The sequence below is a fragment of the Peromyscus leucopus genome, chromosome 22, assembly GCF_004664715.2.
Source record: "Peromyscus leucopus breed LL Stock chromosome 22, UCI_PerLeu_2.1, whole genome shotgun sequence".
Classification (NCBI taxonomy): domain Eukaryota; kingdom Metazoa; phylum Chordata; class Mammalia; order Rodentia; family Cricetidae; genus Peromyscus; species Peromyscus leucopus.
In genome coordinates, this window is record NC_051081.1 from 37,773,161 (window position 1) to 37,791,092 (window position 17,932).

A 17,932-nucleotide genomic window follows, 5' to 3' on the forward strand; every position below is an offset into this window, starting at 1 on the left:
TCTTGATTGAAATCTCGAATGTTGGCCGAGGCTTTGCTGAATGTTCTGATGGTGTATACTCTCTGTGAGTGTCGCTGGGGTAGAGCAGTGTTCTGGATTTGTGTACGCATAACTGTCATCCTTGTATTTCCTCCTCCGGTGGACATAGTGGAGAATGTAAATTGTTTCTGGATAATAACTCGGATTCCATCTAATGACAGGTCCTACACAGATGTTTCCTGGGCCTCTGCTGTTGAGGACAGTCACTGGAACAATAGAAGCCAGTCCGGTGTCATTTGCTGGCGGCAGAGAGAAGCGCTAAGTCCTTTAGATGTTTAGGGTCACATTAACAAGATTTTATTCAGCCAGGGGTGGTGGCGCGCATCTTTAATCCAGCACTCAGGAGGTAGAGGCAGGTGGATCTCTGTGAGTTGGAGGCCAGCCTGGGCTACACAGTAAGTTCCAGGCCTTCCAGTACTACATAGTGAGACGACCCTGTATTATAATAATAATAATAATAATAATAGTAATGATAAGTCGTTCTAAGGAGTGGGAACATTACTAGAACCTTTCAAGCTTCCTGTATGTCCCTTTTAATCCTGTCTTCACAGCACCAGAGGTGTCTGATAGAGGTCTTGATTATTGTAATTATTGCTTCCTCATTCCTCCACTTTGTAAAAGGGAGTTTCACCACCTTGTATACACGTTGGCGTAGACATCATGTTTACGTCCCTTGTTTTTGAGCTTTAAACAAATGGCACGTTGTATAGTCGTCTGTGACTGAGTATGTGTGCGTGCTCCCTGGGGTTAGGGGTGGTGACGCACTCGGGAGGCAGAGCCAGGCGGATCTCTGTGAGTTCGAGGCCAGCCTGGTCTACAGAGCGAGATCCAGGACAGGCACCAAAACCACACAGAGAAAGCCTGTCTCAAAAAACAAAACAAAAACAAACAAAAAAAGGTGTGCACCACCACTTCCCAGCTTCCATCCAGCCTTGTTTTTTGAAATAGTGTCTCCCATTGTTCTGGAACTCACCAAGTAGGCTAGACGAGCCGGCCGGCCAGCCCCAGGGATCATCTGTCTTGTTTCACCTCCCCAAAACACTCGGATCACAACCTCATGCCACTATGTGTGTTTTTTGTTGTTGATTGTTTTTTACTATTTATTTATTTATTTTGTTTTTTCGAGTCAAGGTTTCTCTGTGTAGCTTTGGCTGGCCTCGAACTCACAGAGCTGCTCCACCACCGCCTGGCTTGTTGATTTCTCATGTGAGTCCTGGGCCTCACACTGAGATCCTCAAGCTTAGAGGCAGCGATGCTCTTCTGACTGAGCCAGCCCTCCAGCCCCTCCCCCCTGTTTTCTGAGACTGTCTCTCACTGAACCCGGAGCTCACCATTTTGGCTAGACTGGCAGGCCATTGAGCTCCTAGGATCTGCCTGTCTCCCTCCTCCACCCACCCAAACACTGGGGTCACAGGTCACAGCCCTGTCATGCTGTCCCAGGTTTTTACCTGGATGCTGGGGGTCTGAACTCAAGTCCTCGAACTTACACAGAAGCTTGTTCCCACTAAGCCGTCTCCCAGCCCCCACTCAATATTATTTCAAAGACACATCCTCTTGTGTGTATGTTGTTCTCACTATTGTGACTTGGCAGAATTCACAATACTGCTGGCATGGGCATTTCACTGTTTCCTGGCCTTATTTTTGAAATTACAAACTACATTGCTTTGGATACTTTTGTAACTATCTCCGTATGCAAATATTTGACAAGTCTCTCCGTGGTCTTTTACCCAGAAATGGCTCTCACTGTGACGCTGTTTGGTTCCTACAAATTGCTTTGTAGTATATTTTGAGGCCAGGTATTATAATGCTTTCTTCTTTTTTGCTCAAGATTGATGTAGGAACTAGTATTTGCGTGTGCTTCCATATGAATATAAAGATTGTTTTGTTTCCTATGAAGAATGTTGGGCTAGGATATAGATCAAAAACTGTATTCATAGCTCATCTAGCATATACTTAAGGTCTCAGGGTCAGTCCTTACCTGGAAAAAAAAAACAGACAAAATAACAAGAAACCTGTCAAGGCTCGTGTCTAGGATCCCAGTACTTGGTTGGCTCAGCCAACACTAGTGCATTCGAAGCCGACTTGAACTCTACAGCAAAGTCCTGTCTCACACATAGAAAGAATGATGTTTGCTGTAGGATTTTGGCAGATACTCCTTTGAGGAAGAAGCATTGCTTTTTGATCTTGGTCTGCTAAGTACTTCTAATATGGGTGCATTTAGTTTTTTTATCAGACAATTCTTCCATGGAGGGAAGGTGATGGGTTCCATTTGGGTGCGTGGTGTTGGGACTGCCTGGGAAGCACCCCGGGAGGCACTGGGTCTGGGGAGTTGAAGCTCAGCAGAGAGCGGTGGGTTGAAAGTGGAGTCTGCAGCGCGTAAGTGAGATCACACTGCCCTGGGAAGGTGGCGGTGGTAAGTGAGATCGCACTGCCCCGGGAAGGTGGTGGTGGTAAGTGAGATCCGCACTGCCCCGGGAAGGTGGCGGTGGTAAGTGAGATCACACTGCCCCGGGAAGGTGGTGGTGGTAAGTGAGATCACACTGCCCCGGGAAGATGGTGGCGGTGGTAAGTGAGATCCGCACTGCCCCGGGAAGGTGGTGGTGGTAAGTGAGATCCGCACTGCCCCGGGAAGGTGGCGGTGGTAAGTGAGATCCGCACTGCCCCGGGAAGGTGGTGGTGGTGGTAAGTGAGATCACACTGCCCCGGGAAGGTGGCGGTGGTAAGTGAGATCACACTGCCCCGGGAAGGTGGTGGTGGTAAGTGAGATCCGCACTGCCCCGGGAAGGTGGCGGTGGTAAGTGAGATCGCACTGCCCCGGGAAGGTGGTGGTGGTAAGTGAGATCCGCACTGCCCCGGGAAGGTGGCGGTGGTAAGTGAGATCACACTGCCCCGGGAAGGTGGTGGTGGTAAGTGAGATCACACTGCCCCGGGAAGATGGTGGCGGTGGTAAGTGAGATCCGCACTGCCCCGGGAAGGTGGTGGTGGTAAGTGAGATCCGCACTGCCCCGGGAAGGTGGCGGTGGTAAGTGAGATCCGCACTGCCCGGGAAGGTGGTGGTGGTGGTAAGTGAGATCACACTGCCCCGGGAAGGTGGCGGTGGTAAGTGAGATCACACTGCCCCGGGAAGGTGGTGGTGGTGGTAAGTGAGATCCGCACTGCCCCGGGAAGGTGGCGGTGGTAAGTGAGATCCGCACTGCCCCGGGAAGGTGGCGGTGGTAAGTGAGATCCGCACTGCCCCGGGAAGGTGGCGGTGGTAAGTGAGATCACACTGCCCCGGGAAGGTGGTGGTGGTAAGTGAGATCCGCACTGCCCCGGGAAGGTGGCGGTGGTAAGTGAGATCACACTGCCCCGGGAAGGTGGTGGTGGTAAGTGAGATCACACTGCCCCGGGAAGATGGTGGCGGTGGTAAGTGAGATCCGCACTGCCCCGGGAAGGTGGTGGTGGTAAGTGAGATCCGCACTGCCCCGGGAAGGTGGCGGTGGTAAGTGAGATCGCACTGCCCCGGGAAGATGGTGGCGGTGGTAAGTGAGATCTCACTGCCCCGGGAAGGTGGTGGTGGTAAGTGAGATCGCACTGCCCCGGGAAGATGGTGGCGGTGGTAAGTGAGATCCGCACTGCCCCGGGAAGGTGGTGGTGGTAAGTGAGATCCGCACTGCCCCGGGAAGGTGGTGGTGGTAAGTGAGATCACACTGCCCCGGGAAGATGGTGGCGGTGGTAAGTGAGATCCGCACTGCCCCGGGAAGGTGGTGGTGGTAAGTGAGATCGCACTGCCCCGGGAAGATGGTGGCGGTGGTAAGTGAGATCGCACTGCCCCGGGAAGGTGGTGGTGGTAAGTGAGATCGCACTGCCCCGGGAAGATGGTGGCGGTGGTAAGTGAGATCGCACTGCCCCGGGAAGGTTAAGGAGCGTCAAAGAAGCAGAAAGAAAGAGGGGCGTGTGGGTCAGAGATGCTGGAGAGCAAGCCAAGGACGATTAGAGTTTTGGAGCTCAGCATTCACTAGTTAGCATTGAGGGCTTCCTCCGTGTGTTAGTTACTTGTCTTGTTGCTATGCTAAAATACCATGATAAAAGCCACTTAAGGGCCGGGCGTTGGTGGCGCACGCCTTTAATCCCAGCACTCGGGAGGCAGAGGCAGGCGGATCTCTGTGAGTTCGGATCTCTGTGAGTTCGAGGCCAGCCTGGTCTACATAGTGAGTTTCAGGACAGGCTCCAAAGCTACACAGAGAAACTGTTGCAAACATCACCACCCCCTCACCCTTGCAAAAAAGTGGATCTCAGGTTGTTCATTGGCCTCAAACTTAATATGCAGCTGAGGCAGGCCTTGAACCCTTGATTCTCCTGTTTCTACCCCAAGTGCCAGGATTAACTGTGTGCATCACCACACCCAGCTAAATTTGTTTTTTTAAAAAATATAAACCCCAGTGCATCTTTCTTCCCCAAAGACACAGCCCCTAGAAAACTGCAGTTCCTATTACATGCTATTATAACAAGAATTTCAGAAGATGTTTTTACGTTTATTTGTAAAAGTGACTGGCCTCCGATGGCTCTGTGTCGTCCTCTGTCTACTGATAGAAGCAGTGACCTCAATTCGTGTGAAGAGAGCAAAATGCTGGGCAAAACCCCTGTGTGCCAGGTAGTCGTGTGTCCTCAGTTTACCCATTCACACTGCGTCCCAGCTTTTCTATGCTCTCTCAGCAGGTGTCCACTGGAGACTGGGCAAACCAGGTCTTCGCCTGTTTTCCTGTGTGTGGAGCTCTGCCATCTAGCAAAGGGAGTGAGCGTACATACAGGCTGGAGGAGGCAGGACCTCCCTGATGCCAGAAGGAGTCTTGGGGGATGCTTCTCGAGTCTTGGGTTCCTTGAAGATGGAGAAGTTTAGTCTACAAGTCGGAAAGGTCTAAGGGTCAACAGGTAAGGAGGTCGCAAGTAGGGTTCCTGGAACCTGAGCTAGCCCCTTTGGGAGATGTCACTAAAGCTTCCATTTGCAAGGGGCTGCACAGAGAGTTCCAGAAAATGCCGGCTTCTGCGTTCCCGGCTCACAGAAGTCCCCTTCACGTTCAGGCGATGCTGTAGCTAGTTCTCCTGAGGGAAGGGAAGAAGGAAGAGATGTAAGGTGAGGGTCTTGGCCCTGTCCTAGGGTGCCACGGAAGTCCTAGTCTTGCCCGCAACTCTCCACTCCCGGGTCTACTGGAGCCACAGCCCAGGTCCCTCCCAGTCCCATCAGGCAAGTCCTCAGCCTCTAGGCATTGTTGGAGTTGAGAGTGTGATCCCAGGGGCCCTCTAGCTGGAGGCCGATGTTATCAGCTGTGAGAAGTGAGGGGCTGCTGATAATGCCGCCTTGTGTGTCCCGTGTAGAGATGGAGAGCGACTTGTGTATTTGTGAGTAGGAACATCTGTGGGCCAGATGTGTTGTTGATGTGGCAGCACGCACTTCCTCATAGGTGCCTATTTGGCCTTGGGCCCTGTGCTGAGCTCCTGGGGTGAAAGGATTCATGTGCTGTATCCCCAGCTGCAAGATTCCTGCACTATCCTAGGAAAGCCAGGCAGCACACACATCCTCCATGCAGTGGGATGTATGGGAGGGGAAGGGCCAGCCCGGACAGCCGCTCAGCAGCCATGGGAGGGGAGAGCAGGAGGCTCCCAGGCTCGGGCACTGGGGCAGACCATGAGTCCACTCTCTGAGACAGAGATCCAGAAGAAGCGGGGAGAGGATGAGCTCGGGTAAAGGCTTCCTGCGCCTGGCTAACGTGCTGGTGGGACAGCCAGTACAGCTGTGCAGGAGTGACGCGCCCGGGTGTGGAACTTGGCGGAAGTGCAGGGCGGAGGGTGACGAGTCACCAGGTGTGAGGTGTTCTAGAGGGCTACAAGGGAGATCTAGGGATCCCTCTCATCCCCTATCTACCCGGTAATCCAAGGAAGAAGATTGAGGATGAAGAGTAGACATGGAAGGAAATCTAGGAGCAAAGAGTGTCACTGAAGCTAAGGCAAGCAGCCCGAAATCCGATGGCTCGGCTGGTGTTAGCTGTTAGGCACCAGGACGTGTGTGTGTGTGTGTGTGTGTGTGTGTGTGTGTGTCTGTCTGTCTGTCTGTCTGTCTCTGTCTGTCCCTTAGGCTCGTGTACCCATGTCCAAGCCTTAGGCTCGTGTACCCATGTACAAGCACTGCCCACCTCCTAAGGCTTAGCTGGGCGGAGGTGTCCTGGCTTGGCGTCTTGGGAGTTGGGCCAGCCAGGAGGATGCACAGCCCAATAAGGATCATACAGGTGGGCACCGCACCGATGAGGACCTTGAGGGTGACCACCACTTCCTCTGCTTGCTGGCAGGCCCCTGCCTTATACCCCGCGAACCTGGAGAAACACCACACCCCTCCATCCCGTCAGCTTTGCTGAGCATGACGCCTTGGGTGAGAAGTCATAGACATGGCGCCCCCACCCTCTCCTGAAAACTGACTTCTAGCCAGGTTGGGTATGTGAAGGGACAGAGAGGAGTCCATAGCCCCTTCCTTAGTCCTGATGATGGGGTTCCCCTACACTCCATGGAGTGGAGCATACACTCCAGACTCATGGGTGACCTCTAGGGAGGGGGTTCTGTGCTTTCGGTATACCCCAGCCCTGGGACTGACTCCAAACTGAGGGTGGAGATGCCCAGGGCGCCTGCGCCTGAGAGCTTGGTGAAGAAGACGTAGGATGAGTAGAAGATCGTCTCCACGCCTGGGCCACGCTGGTGCTGCAGCTGGAAGTCATCCACCACATCTGGCAACATGGACCTGGGGGAGGAGGGCGCATGGAGTTAGCCCTCTTCCCTTTGAAAGCCAACAGACGGCCTGCGAGTCCTCAGGAGGGCAGAGGCCAAGTTGGAGACCTCTGCTCAGGACCAACCCACAGCATCCAGCAGGATGTCTGTGTTTCCCTCTGTTCTGTGGTTGGCTCTTTTACTTTATTTTTTGCCGAGACAGGGTTTCCTCTGTATAGTTTTGGTGCCTGTCCTGGAACTCACTCTGTAGCCCAGGCTGGCCTTGAACTCACAGAGATCCACCTGCCTCTGCCTCCCGAGTGCTGGGATTAAAGGCGTGCGCCGCCGCCGCCGCCGCCGCCACCACCACCCGGCCATTGGCTCCTTTTCAGGAAGGCTCCAAGGAAGGAACTGGTGGTCCCACCCAGGGAGTCGGACAGCAGGCAGAAGAAAGACTCCCTTATGGGAGGGTATGAGGCTCCCAATCCCCCGTCCCTTCATCCAGCCTACCAGGGGAGCAGCAGGGACACAGCAATGCTCACACCGGAGACAAAGGCCACAACATAGGCCACAGGCGCCGAGGGCACCGCCGCCAGCAAGATAGAAAAGGGCACCATCACCTGGGGAGAGAGACCTGTGAGCTGGTCCTCCACAGTTTCCCCGGCTTGCTTTCTCAAAACGGGATCAGCACGATAAGCCCTACACCCGGTCCTGTGCTAGGCCCAGCAGACCCAAGGGAACCCAGGTCTAAACCCCGCTGAGCTCAGGCTCCCTGGTTACCTCCTCAACCACCCCCAAGCCTTGCGCTTTGCTTCACTCACACAGATCCCGAACGCGGATGTCCTCTTCCCAAATCTCTGGAGAACCCACTCCCACAGCGGGGTGCTCAGCACAGCTGAGATCTGTGAGCAGACAGCGTCATCCCACAAGGGCCCTGAGGTCCACACCTTCCCCCAGACCTCAAAGCCCTTGCTTTTAGGTAGGCCACCCAACCTCAGACTGTCTGGTTTGAACCAGTAGCTAATTAACTATGAGTCTGACCCCCAACTCCACCCTCTGCCGAAAAGAGACTGAGACAAGACGGGATCGTTAGAACTCTGGCCACAGAGGTTCTCCTTCAGGCTCCCAAGGGCTCCAGCCTCCACCTCCTTGGTCCCCTTACCAGGATGGTTAGCACCAAGCCCTGGACATGGTCTTGTAGCCGGGAGGCATGTAAACAGAACAGGACCAGGTAGCTTTGTTCCACCTGAGGTGATGGATGCACAGGGAACAGTCATACGCAGGGAATTGGCAGGAATTCAGAAGTCATGTGTAAAGGGAAGGTCTCCAGTAAGGCCTCTTCACCAAGTCCTTGAACTCCAAGGATTCCCCCTCACCACAGATATAAGCGCCATTCTTCCTTGTCCCCCTTTGCATAGTTAGGATCGGATGGACTTGACTAGACTCCAGGTAATAGAGGATGTCCTCCCAGACACCATCGACTTCTTGGAACCCCAGTCACACAAGTCACACCCAGGTCTTCCCTCTCAGCCACGTGTGACATCCCCTATAGAACTAAAACCTACACCAGGCATGATGACGCATGCTTGTAAGCCCAGCACTTGCGTGGAGGCGGGAGAATCAGGAGCTGATGACCGGAATCGGCCACATAGCAAGTTTAAAGCCAGCCTGGGCTACATGAGACTCGATTTCAAATGCCTGTGTACAATAAGCACAGCCAGGGCAAATCAAAGGGCGCTCGGGCAGCGGTACCTGGACGGCCGCGGAGATGAACAAGAAGGACGCCACCAGACTCAAGTAGGGTGGGTGCCGGGAAGTGATGGCCAGCCCCGTGAAGAAGCTCAGGCCTGAACCTGAGGCTGGGGCGGAAGTGTCTGCAAAACAGCAAGGTGATACCTGGACTGGGAGAGTTCAAAAACTCACCCCTGGGAGGAGTCCTGCTCCCAGTTTCTGCCTCTCATGTCCTCACTGCACACACATACACACACACACACACACACACACACACACACACACACACACACACACACCCATACCTGGCTGCTCCTTCACTCCTAGGCACAGCAAACTGCCACACACAGGGTAAGTCAATGCAACCACGGCGGCTGCCAGGCAATAGAGACGAGCCTGCGGGACGGGACAGAACGGCGCTGAGGGTGATGTTTCCAGACCACGGAGGAAAGCAGGAGTACCCCTCGGTGCCAGTGGAAAGCTCATCACCCCAAGCCCCAAGATGCTGGCTTCTGCTCCTCCGGTTCGCTCAGAGTTAGGCCCAAGAGCTCAGGACAGTCTTGCTTCTCTGATGACTCTTGGCCCGCATAGGGAAGGGAACATCCGAGCCACCAGAGGTCAGCATGCTTACTGTCCCATCTTAGTCAGCAAATGGGCATAGCTGCTAACTTCTGTGTCCTAGATCCTGGGGTCACAAGGACGAGCAAGTGGCCCCTCATCCGCAGTAAGGGATGGAGTGTGCGCATCCATAGCCAGTCAACAGTAGTGTGATGGATGGTGACCCAGATGAAATACAGAGAAAATAAAGATGCAGATAAAGAGATGCTGATAGCCAATGGACAGAGGGCGCTTCTGGGAGGGGAAGGAAGGGAGTTCGAGGCACTGCCCTGGCCTCACCCAGGAAAGCACACCGTTTTCATTGTCCTGAAACTGTTGGTAATTTTGTATGTGAATTTTTTTTTTTTTTTGAGGCAGGGTCTTTGTGTTGCCCAGGCTGGCCTATAACTCCCTATGTAGCCAAGGATGACCTTGCACTTGGGATCTTCTTTGCTTCCACCTCTGGGTGCTGGGATCACAGCTGCGACCCATCATTGGCTTCAATGGTGCTGAAGGGGCAAATCCTCTACCGAATGAGCTGTAACCCGGCCCCTGCATTCTCTATTGTTCTTGCCCATTAGTGGTTTTTGTCGTCCCCACCCCCACCCCCCAAGAAGCACACACACTGAGTGCTTCGTTTATTTTGAGACAGGATTCCTATAGCTCAGGTTAGCCTTAAACTGACTCTATAGCCAGAGATAGCCTTGAACTTCTGCTCTTCCTATCTCTGTCTCCCAGGTGTACCGCCAGGCCTCGCTTGTGGCTTTGCTGTTGCTATTTGGTTGGTTTTGGCCATGCCTGGTGATTGACTTTATTTAGTACCTTATGTATGCTGGTCAAGTGCCCTCCCCCTGAGCTACATCCCCTAGTAGTTTGTTCTCTCTCTCTCTCTCTCTCTCTCTCTCTCTCCTCCCCTCTTTTCCTCTCCCCCACCCCCACTTCCTTCTTCCCTTCCAGACAGGCTTAGTGGAGAACCTGACAGGTGTTGGGGCTTGTGAGTTCAGCCAGAGAAGTGGGGGGAAGGTGAGGGCACATGCAGTAGGCATCCCCACCCAAGAAGAAGAAACGGCAGAAGAGCATCCCTGGAGGAAGGAGTTGACTCCGCAGAGGGGGTTCCAGGTACCTCAGACACTTACTGCATCTGGGGAGACAGCGGTACTCCCGGGGAGCTGCGCTCCAGGATCCTCACACCTCCGAGACCCATGGGCACTGGACACGATGAGCCCATGGACAGCGGCTCCCATCAGCGTCCCTGCCATCTCCATGGTCATCCCTGGAGACAGAGCATGTACAAGGTGACGCGGCGAGCCGCAGGACCTGAAAGACAGCAGCTTCCAGCGGGAACACAGCTGTGCTGTACTCACGGTATGCAGTGGCAGAGTCTCGCTCTCTGGGGCTGGGAGTGAGGATCATCGTGAGCGCCGTGTAGGGAACCTGGAAGAACTGGATGGCCCCTCAGAGATTAGGATGGCCTCGGCCACCCATACTGTCACTTACTCAAGGACTGTGTCTCCTTCCCTTGCCAATTTGCCATGCAAAAAAGCCAGCAGCCACCCTGTCCCGTCCAGGTTCCTAAAAGGCCCGATCATCTGAATCTCAAAGCTAAGGGCTCAGAAGCAAAGCCCTGAGCAGAGCCAGGATAGTTAGTGACAGGTTTCCAAGCACTGATGGGCAGGTCGGAGCAGTGAGTCCGGACCTACAACACCCTGACTCCGCATAGAAATCCTATCTGGCAGTGGGAATCACCAGAACCAGGCCCAGCAGGGGGCGGTCACACACTTACCGTAGCCAGGGCCTGGAAGAGGCAGTAGAAGGTGGTATACCAGAGCCCACGCAGGCTGGTGAATGGGGGCAGGAACCACAGGAAGAAGTAGGCCAGGGCAATGAAAGGTATGCAGCCCAGCGCCCTGTAGAGGCACAGCCGAGGCACTATGCCCACCACACGGGGCACCAAGGACCCAGCGGGGACAACCTCACCCTGTCTCTGCCCCTTGACGGGACCCTGGAGCTGGGGCTCTCAGGGAGCCACAGAGACAGGGGGAAGCGAGGGTGGTGGAAGGAGGGGCATTCACTGTTGGGGCTCTGGCCGGGGGCCTTGGAGGTGCTGTTCCCTGTACTCAGAACTGGGGGTTCACTTAGTGTTATCGCGTTTGGCTAGCACATATAAGGTAGTACTTCGTTTGATTTCCTGGAGCACACGTGCATTGTTTTTCCTCTAGGAAAACTACATGTTTCCCACCACATGAGCCACAGGCAGAGCCGGGAGCCCCGGAAGCTTGTTCAGCCCTGTGCCCACCGATGAGGAACGGACGATCCCTAAGCATGTCTCTGGACTACTGTAAGCCTCCTATTCTGACCTAGCTCATCTCCTGCACCGCACAGGCTCGTCCTCTAACCATCCACAGGTATCAACCAAGACACAGGTTGTGACAGTGACCTAGGACCAAGGGCGTGGGAATCTAAGCACCAAGGGGCTGCTCACCAAGGCATCAGCCGTCCAGATCTTGTCCTTCTGCTTTTGTTGATGAAGAAGCCAGCCACAGGGTCCGCAACGGCCCCAGACACCTTCCCTCCGAACAAGGCAAGTGACACCTGGGCAGCGGGGATCTGAAACCATCAACAAGATACAGCCAAGGCTCCGCAAACCCAGAGACTACAGTCAGGCTCGCTCGCTGTGCAAAGGGGGTTCTGGGAACTCATCTAGAGCGACAGCCATGGTGGAAAGGGCTCCTTCCCGGCACATGATTCCAGAAAGCTCTGAGGGACATCAGAGCCAGTGAGGAGAGGGGTCAAATCGCTGTTCTCAACCTCTGGGTCACGACCCCACAGGGGTTGCATATTGGGTATTTGCATTATGATTCATAACAGTCGCAAAATCATAGCTATGAAGTAGCAATGATATAATTTTATGGTTAGGGGTCACCACAACATGAGGAACTGTGTTAAAGGGTGGCAGCATTAAGAATGTTGAGAACCAGTGAGATAGAGTTTCACGTCTCAAGGTCAGTATGTAGGCAAGGATGACCTTCAACTTCCAACCCTGTCTCTACTACTGGGAATTACAGGATTGCACCACTGCGCCCATTTCATGCATGCTAGTGTGGTAGTTTGAATGTAATTGGTCCCATAAGCCCATACTCTCATAGGGAGTGGCATTATTAGGAGGTGTGGCTTCATTGGAGTGGGTATGGCCTTGTTGGAGGAAGTGTGTCACTGTGGAGGTGGGCTTTGAAGTTTCATGGACTCAGGATACGGCCCAGTGAGTCAGTCGGCTTCCTGTTGCCTGCAAGATGTAGGACACTTGCTTATTCCTCCAGCATCACGTCTGCCTGCATGCTGCCATGCTCCCTGCCATGATGGATGGAACCTCTGAACTGTAAGCGAGCCACCCCAATGAAATGTTTCCTTTAGAAGAGTTGCTGTGGTCGTGGCGTCTCTTTGCAGCAATAGAAACCCTGACTAAGACACCAGACAACCACTCTACGTGTTGAACAATCCCCATCTTGTTTTGTTTCGAGACAGGGTCTCAAGTAGCCAAGGCTGGCCTCAAACTAGCCGTGCTTCCGAGCCTGGGTTTGAACTCGCGACCCTCGTGCCTCTGCCTCTCTACCGAAATGCTGGGATTACAAGTGTCTGTCGCCCACATCCGGCTATGTTCTCATTTTCCTAGGACAAGCAGGATGTAAGGAGTACCTTTGAAGAGATTTCCCTCCATGGCCTTTTTATCCTTGCTGTCAAACTTGGGGCACAGGGCTAGCTACCAAAACCAAAGTGGCAGCGTGGGTGGAGAGGAGGTAGGAAGACCAGGGGGCCCTGGGCTGCTGCCCATGCTCACCTGTGCCACATCGAGCAGGAAGGGCTGCAGGTAGAAGGCCGAGGCGCTGGAGGCCACCTGGTTGGGGACTCCACCAATGCCATAGCACACCTTCGTACAGACTGACAGGCGACCGGTCCTGTTGTCCTGGGGGAGACACGGGAACTAACCCCTATCCCTAGAGACACAAAACAGCTCCCCACACCCCCAGTGACTCTCATAAAAACCCTAGATTCCCTGATGGCTTGGGGACTCCTCAGTGGCCCCAGCCTCATTTTGACCCCAGAGCATCCTAAAGGGAAGTGAGAGAGAATTAAAAAAGCAGAATTCTAAGCCGTGACCTCTAAACCATTCCAGGGGGGAAGTTCTTCCTTGCACACTGCCCCCATGCTTCCTGCCACAGCCACTTTCTGCACTGAGTCAGTAATCAGAGTGAGCTGTGGGGCCCTGTAGGACCCTGAATAAATCCCTTTATGTTTCTAGGCCGTGTTTTCCTCATCTATCAGATGCAATTGCCTGCCAGCCTCACAAGGTTGTCATGATGGTTGACCTGAGACATTGGCTCTGAGAGTTGATCGTTCAGTGTCTGGGTTTATTTTGAACGTGTGTGTGTGTGTGTGTGTGTGTGTGTGTGTGTGTGTGTGTGTGTGTGTGATGCATGCTCCCCAGCACACGTGTGGAGGTCACAGTTTGTTCTTTCTTTCCATCATGGGAACTCTAGGTATTGAACTCAGGTCATCAGACTTGGTGGCGGGTGTTTGCCCACTCAGTTTTCCAATGTTTGTGACGTTTGCCAGGCACCTGTGGAGTCCCCGGCATCAGCTGTGATGGGGATGTGTACACCATAGACACCAGCAAACCTTACCCCTTTTCTTTTGGGAAGACTGTTTATCAACCCAGCAGTATCACAAAATAGTGAAGAGCCTGGAACGTGGACTATCGCCGTCCCTCAGCCATCCAGCAGAGTCGCAAACATTTGATTGCCAGCTCACAGCCCCACGCGGCCCAGACACGGCTCCTTGCTGCTGTCCCACTGTGAAGCTAGCTCCCACCCCATTCGCCACATGGCATTAAATGACACTGGTCTTTGCTCAGTGGCTTGGGCCACACACCACCGTGGCCATCCTCGGTTCCTGTCTTTTCCAGTTCCCCTGCCACATCTGTCAGGTGAGCCTAAGTGGAGCCTCTGCCGCTAGTCCACTCCCCTGCGGCAGCCAGTGCTCTTCATCAGTCAGACTCTGTCTGCTTAAAACCAATAACGTGTCTGTCTTTATTGTCTAGTAAAAAAGCCAAGTCCTCCAAATGGCCTACAGGAATCCCACTCTGATCCCACTCCCCCTCCCCCTTCCAATAGCTTTCTTGGTGGGAGGTTCTTATTGTCCAAACACGTTGAGACTGTTGCTTCCTCAGGGCCTTTGTGTTTCTGTCTTCTCTAGAAGGTTCTTTTGTGCCTTTCAAGAGTTGATTGCTTGCCATTCAGGTATGAGTTTAAATGTTCCTTTCTCAGAGGCATTTCCTGACAACTTGGGTCTCTGAATCGCCCAGACTGTCTGGTATATTCTCATTTATTCCTATTTCTCCCCCTGACCACGTAAGCTGAGAGCATAAATGTTCTCCCTCAATGTGGTGCCTCTTATACCTGGGCATACTGTAGGTGTTTAATATATGTTTTTAAAGCAATACATGGCCAGGAGGACACTGTAAAGTACTCTATGTTCAGATAATGCTAGGAATCATTATTTTCATCCTTTGCCTGGGGACGGGAGCAGGATAGAAAGCTAAGACTTTGTCCATTTCAGTATCTTGTAGGCACCACGGGCAGGCTACATGGAAGGGAAGGTCTTCCCAGATAAGGTTTATCTCCCACTTCACACATGCTTCCTACCCCAGCTGAGAAACCGCTCTCAATGCTGGGTGCATTCTTTTTCTGATATTTGTGTGAACATTATTGCAACTTCCAGAAACGCTTAGTTGGCAGAATTCAGCGTGAGTGGATTCCCATCCCATAATGAGTCTCTTGTTTCCCCCTAAATGGGCCTGTAGAGGTTTTAGATAATAGAGGACCAGCCAAACAAATTCCAAAAGAAACTGAGATGATACAGTCTTGCGGTCTTCTGAGTGATCATTTGGTCACCTTACCCCATCAGTCCATGGAATCTACATTTGACAAACTGACAAACTGGCTGTGTGATCTAGGCAGGGCTAGCCTTGCTGAGCCTGTTTCTTGACAAGCAAAATGCAGATATATACGCCCCATAGCATTAGGATAATTAAACACTGATGCTTCATGGCAATCTGTTTTTCTTTCTTTCTTTCTTTCTTTCTTTCTTTCTTTCTTTCTTTCTTTCTTTCTTTCTTTCTTTCTTTCTTTCTTTCTTTCTTTCTTTCTTCTCTCTCTCTCTTTTTCTTTCTTCTTGCCATTAATATATCACCTCAATTCCCTGAATTTTTCTGGAAAATGAGAGTCCCCAAAGGGCCCTCTATCCCACTCCAGTATAGGAGAAGTCTTACCATGATAGACAAACCCTCTGAAACTGGGCTACATCTTTACTCATCCCCTTTTCTGATTGTTAAGATTGTTAAGGTCTTACTATGCTTCCCAGAACCTCAAGGAATCTTCCTGCCTCCGTCTCCCCAGCCAGGAACTGGGATTACAGGCACCAGGGGTCTCCCAGTTGAGGGGTGCCTCTTTCTTTTGCTCTGAGTTGCCTGACTCAGTAAACATCGAGTCAAGATAGGGGATGGGGGGGGGGAGGAGAGGGGAATCTGTGGTTGGTATGTAAAATGAATAGAAAAATCTCTTAATAATAATAATAAAAGATAGGGGATGGAGGTGGTAGTCTATTGAAGCCACAGGAACACCTTGCCAGTGGAACTGAGGTAGGTTCTGAATAGAGCACGACACAGCCCGAGGCTCTTAAGCCCTCTCTGGCATTGGTACCAGTCTCAACATGAGCCCCAGCTCTACCCACGAAGAGAACGCAGAGGGTCTAAGAAGACCTTGGGTTCCCATCTACCCTCTCCCCATACCTCCAAAGCCCCCTGCCTGGGCACCCGGGGGGGGGGTCGTCTTTCTAAGAACTTGGTATCTGGGCAGCACCAGGGTTTCAGAGGCAGGCTAAGTCCATCGGAAGCTGCCTTGAGTTTGGAAGGGAGGCAGATCCCTTACCAACATCTGCCAGGGCTGAAGCGGTGGCCTGGGATCAGAACACTAGAGACCTGGTCCTTCCTGTCTGCCTATTTGTTACTTCTCATCAGGACTCTGGGTGCCATCCTGTTTTCTCTAGGGTGTTCCAGAGCCACCAAACTCTGTACTCTGCCCAACATCTGGATAAAGGGCTATGGCAGGTGCCTGTCTCCCTGCCCATGGGAGCGCCAAGCAGCCCGCTTCCCTCTCGCCCTCCTGGCGCTCACCGAGCCTGGCTCCTGGGTGTGAGGCTGTGCAGCTGGAGCTGGGGTGGGTTCGTGAGACGACATCGCAGGCTGCTTGTCTCTGACTGTGGCAGCGCTGGGCGCTATTGCAGGAGGGGTGGGTCCGGCCAAGTGGGCGTGGCCGGGGCGAGCAGGCAGCCGGCAGCTGGCCGGCCTCAGCAGCTTGGGGATACCCAACACCTCCAAGTTTGTGGTCAATCGCCACACACCTGGGGATTGCTGCCAAGCCCTCTGGGACGATTTTTCTTTTCTTGGCAAACTTGTTGTAGACAGAAACTCTCAGCTAACCCCACCTTGGGTGAAAGCCAGCAAATAAATTTATTCTTTAAATGAAGCAATACACTCCACTTGTTCAGACTAAAATTATAGCTGTACTTCAGGCTTTCAGTACACATTTCCCAGGCTTTCCTATAGGTAACTGGTAGGTACGTCTGTGCAACCAAGTCCTGGCAGATGAGTTAAGTGTAGTGTGTGCAATATTCCAGGAAGTGCTTTAAAAGACTAAGGACCAGCCGGTCGGTAGTGGCGCACGCCTTTAATCCCAGAGGCAGAGGCAGGCGGAGGCAGGCAGATCTCAGTGAGTTGGAGGCCAGCCTGGTCTACAGAGCGAGATCCAGGAAAGGCGCAAAGCTACACAGGGAAACCCTGTCTCGAAAAACCAAAAAAAAAAAAAAAAAAAAATACACAGATGAACTCTAAGGACATAAAAACGCTCATGCTGGCTGTTTTTTAGAGATGGTTTCTCTGTGTAGCCCTGACTGTCCTGTAACTCCAATTGTAGACCAGGCTGGCCTCGAACTGCTGGGATTAAAGGTATGTGCCACCACGCCCAGATGGAGTTCCTTTTCAAGGAGATGCAAATTTCTAAAATTATATCCTGGTTGAATAATATAGTTGAATACATTTAAAAAAAATCATTGACTATTTTTTTTTTGTGCCTGGCGGTGCAGCTATCTTGAGATCCCACGTCAACTTAATTTGAGATTATCTTTAGAAGATCTGTATTTTATAACTTTCCATAATGAGTATGAATTATGAGTATGGATTGTCTGTGCCAAAACAATTTAAAACAAATGGCAAAGAACAAGATATAAATGTAATGAGTAAGCCACTTCTAACTGAGGATTCAGTGTGATAAGCAACTTTTTACCAGAATGGTTTATTCTTTGGCAAAGAAAAACAAAGGAGTGTATTAATAAACCTCCATGCTATGTCATGAGAACAAATACGACCGTTGGATTGGTACTAAAATATCACTTTTTCACATTTCTGAGCATGAAAATAACATTGGTTAAAGAAAAGGCATCTAATAAATAATCACTGATTCTCAAACTGAATGACTTAGCCAAATAAAAAAAATGACAAAAGCATTCACATGTACTATTTTATAACAAGTGTAAATCATTTAACAAATCCTTTCAATGAACAGCGCTTTAAGAGAACAGTTCATTTAACCATTAGCAAAATACCACATCAAAAATATATTAAGGCACTAAAATAAATACACACATACTGCATTGTCAATGTATGGAAACATCATGACGCGCACTGACTGACAAAGTAAGACTATTTTAGTTTTGAATGCAT

At 51.9% G+C, this 17,932-nt stretch overlaps 1 protein-coding gene across 1 annotated transcript; it reads right to left on the reverse strand.

Moving 5' to 3' along the window:
* Positions 1-4,532: 4,532 nt before the first annotated feature.
* On the reverse strand, positions 4,533-16,457 carry Mfsd2b (major facilitator superfamily domain containing 2B). Its single transcript, XM_028875502.2, has 14 exons — positions 16,328-16,457; positions 12,935-13,060; positions 11,582-11,706; positions 10,883-11,006; positions 10,464-10,542; positions 10,236-10,372; positions 8,808-8,898; positions 8,524-8,645; positions 7,934-8,017; positions 7,593-7,673; positions 7,282-7,391; positions 6,662-6,805; positions 6,210-6,386; positions 4,533-5,121 (listed from the first exon to the last, which is right to left on the reverse strand). The coding sequence occupies exons 1-14, from the start codon at positions 16,388-16,390 to the stop codon at positions 5,097-5,099; spliced, it is 1,488 nt and encodes a 495-aa protein (XP_028731335.1). The 5' UTR covers positions 16,391-16,457; the 3' UTR covers positions 4,533-5,096.
* Between the last annotated feature and the right edge of the window lie 1,475 nt (positions 16,458-17,932).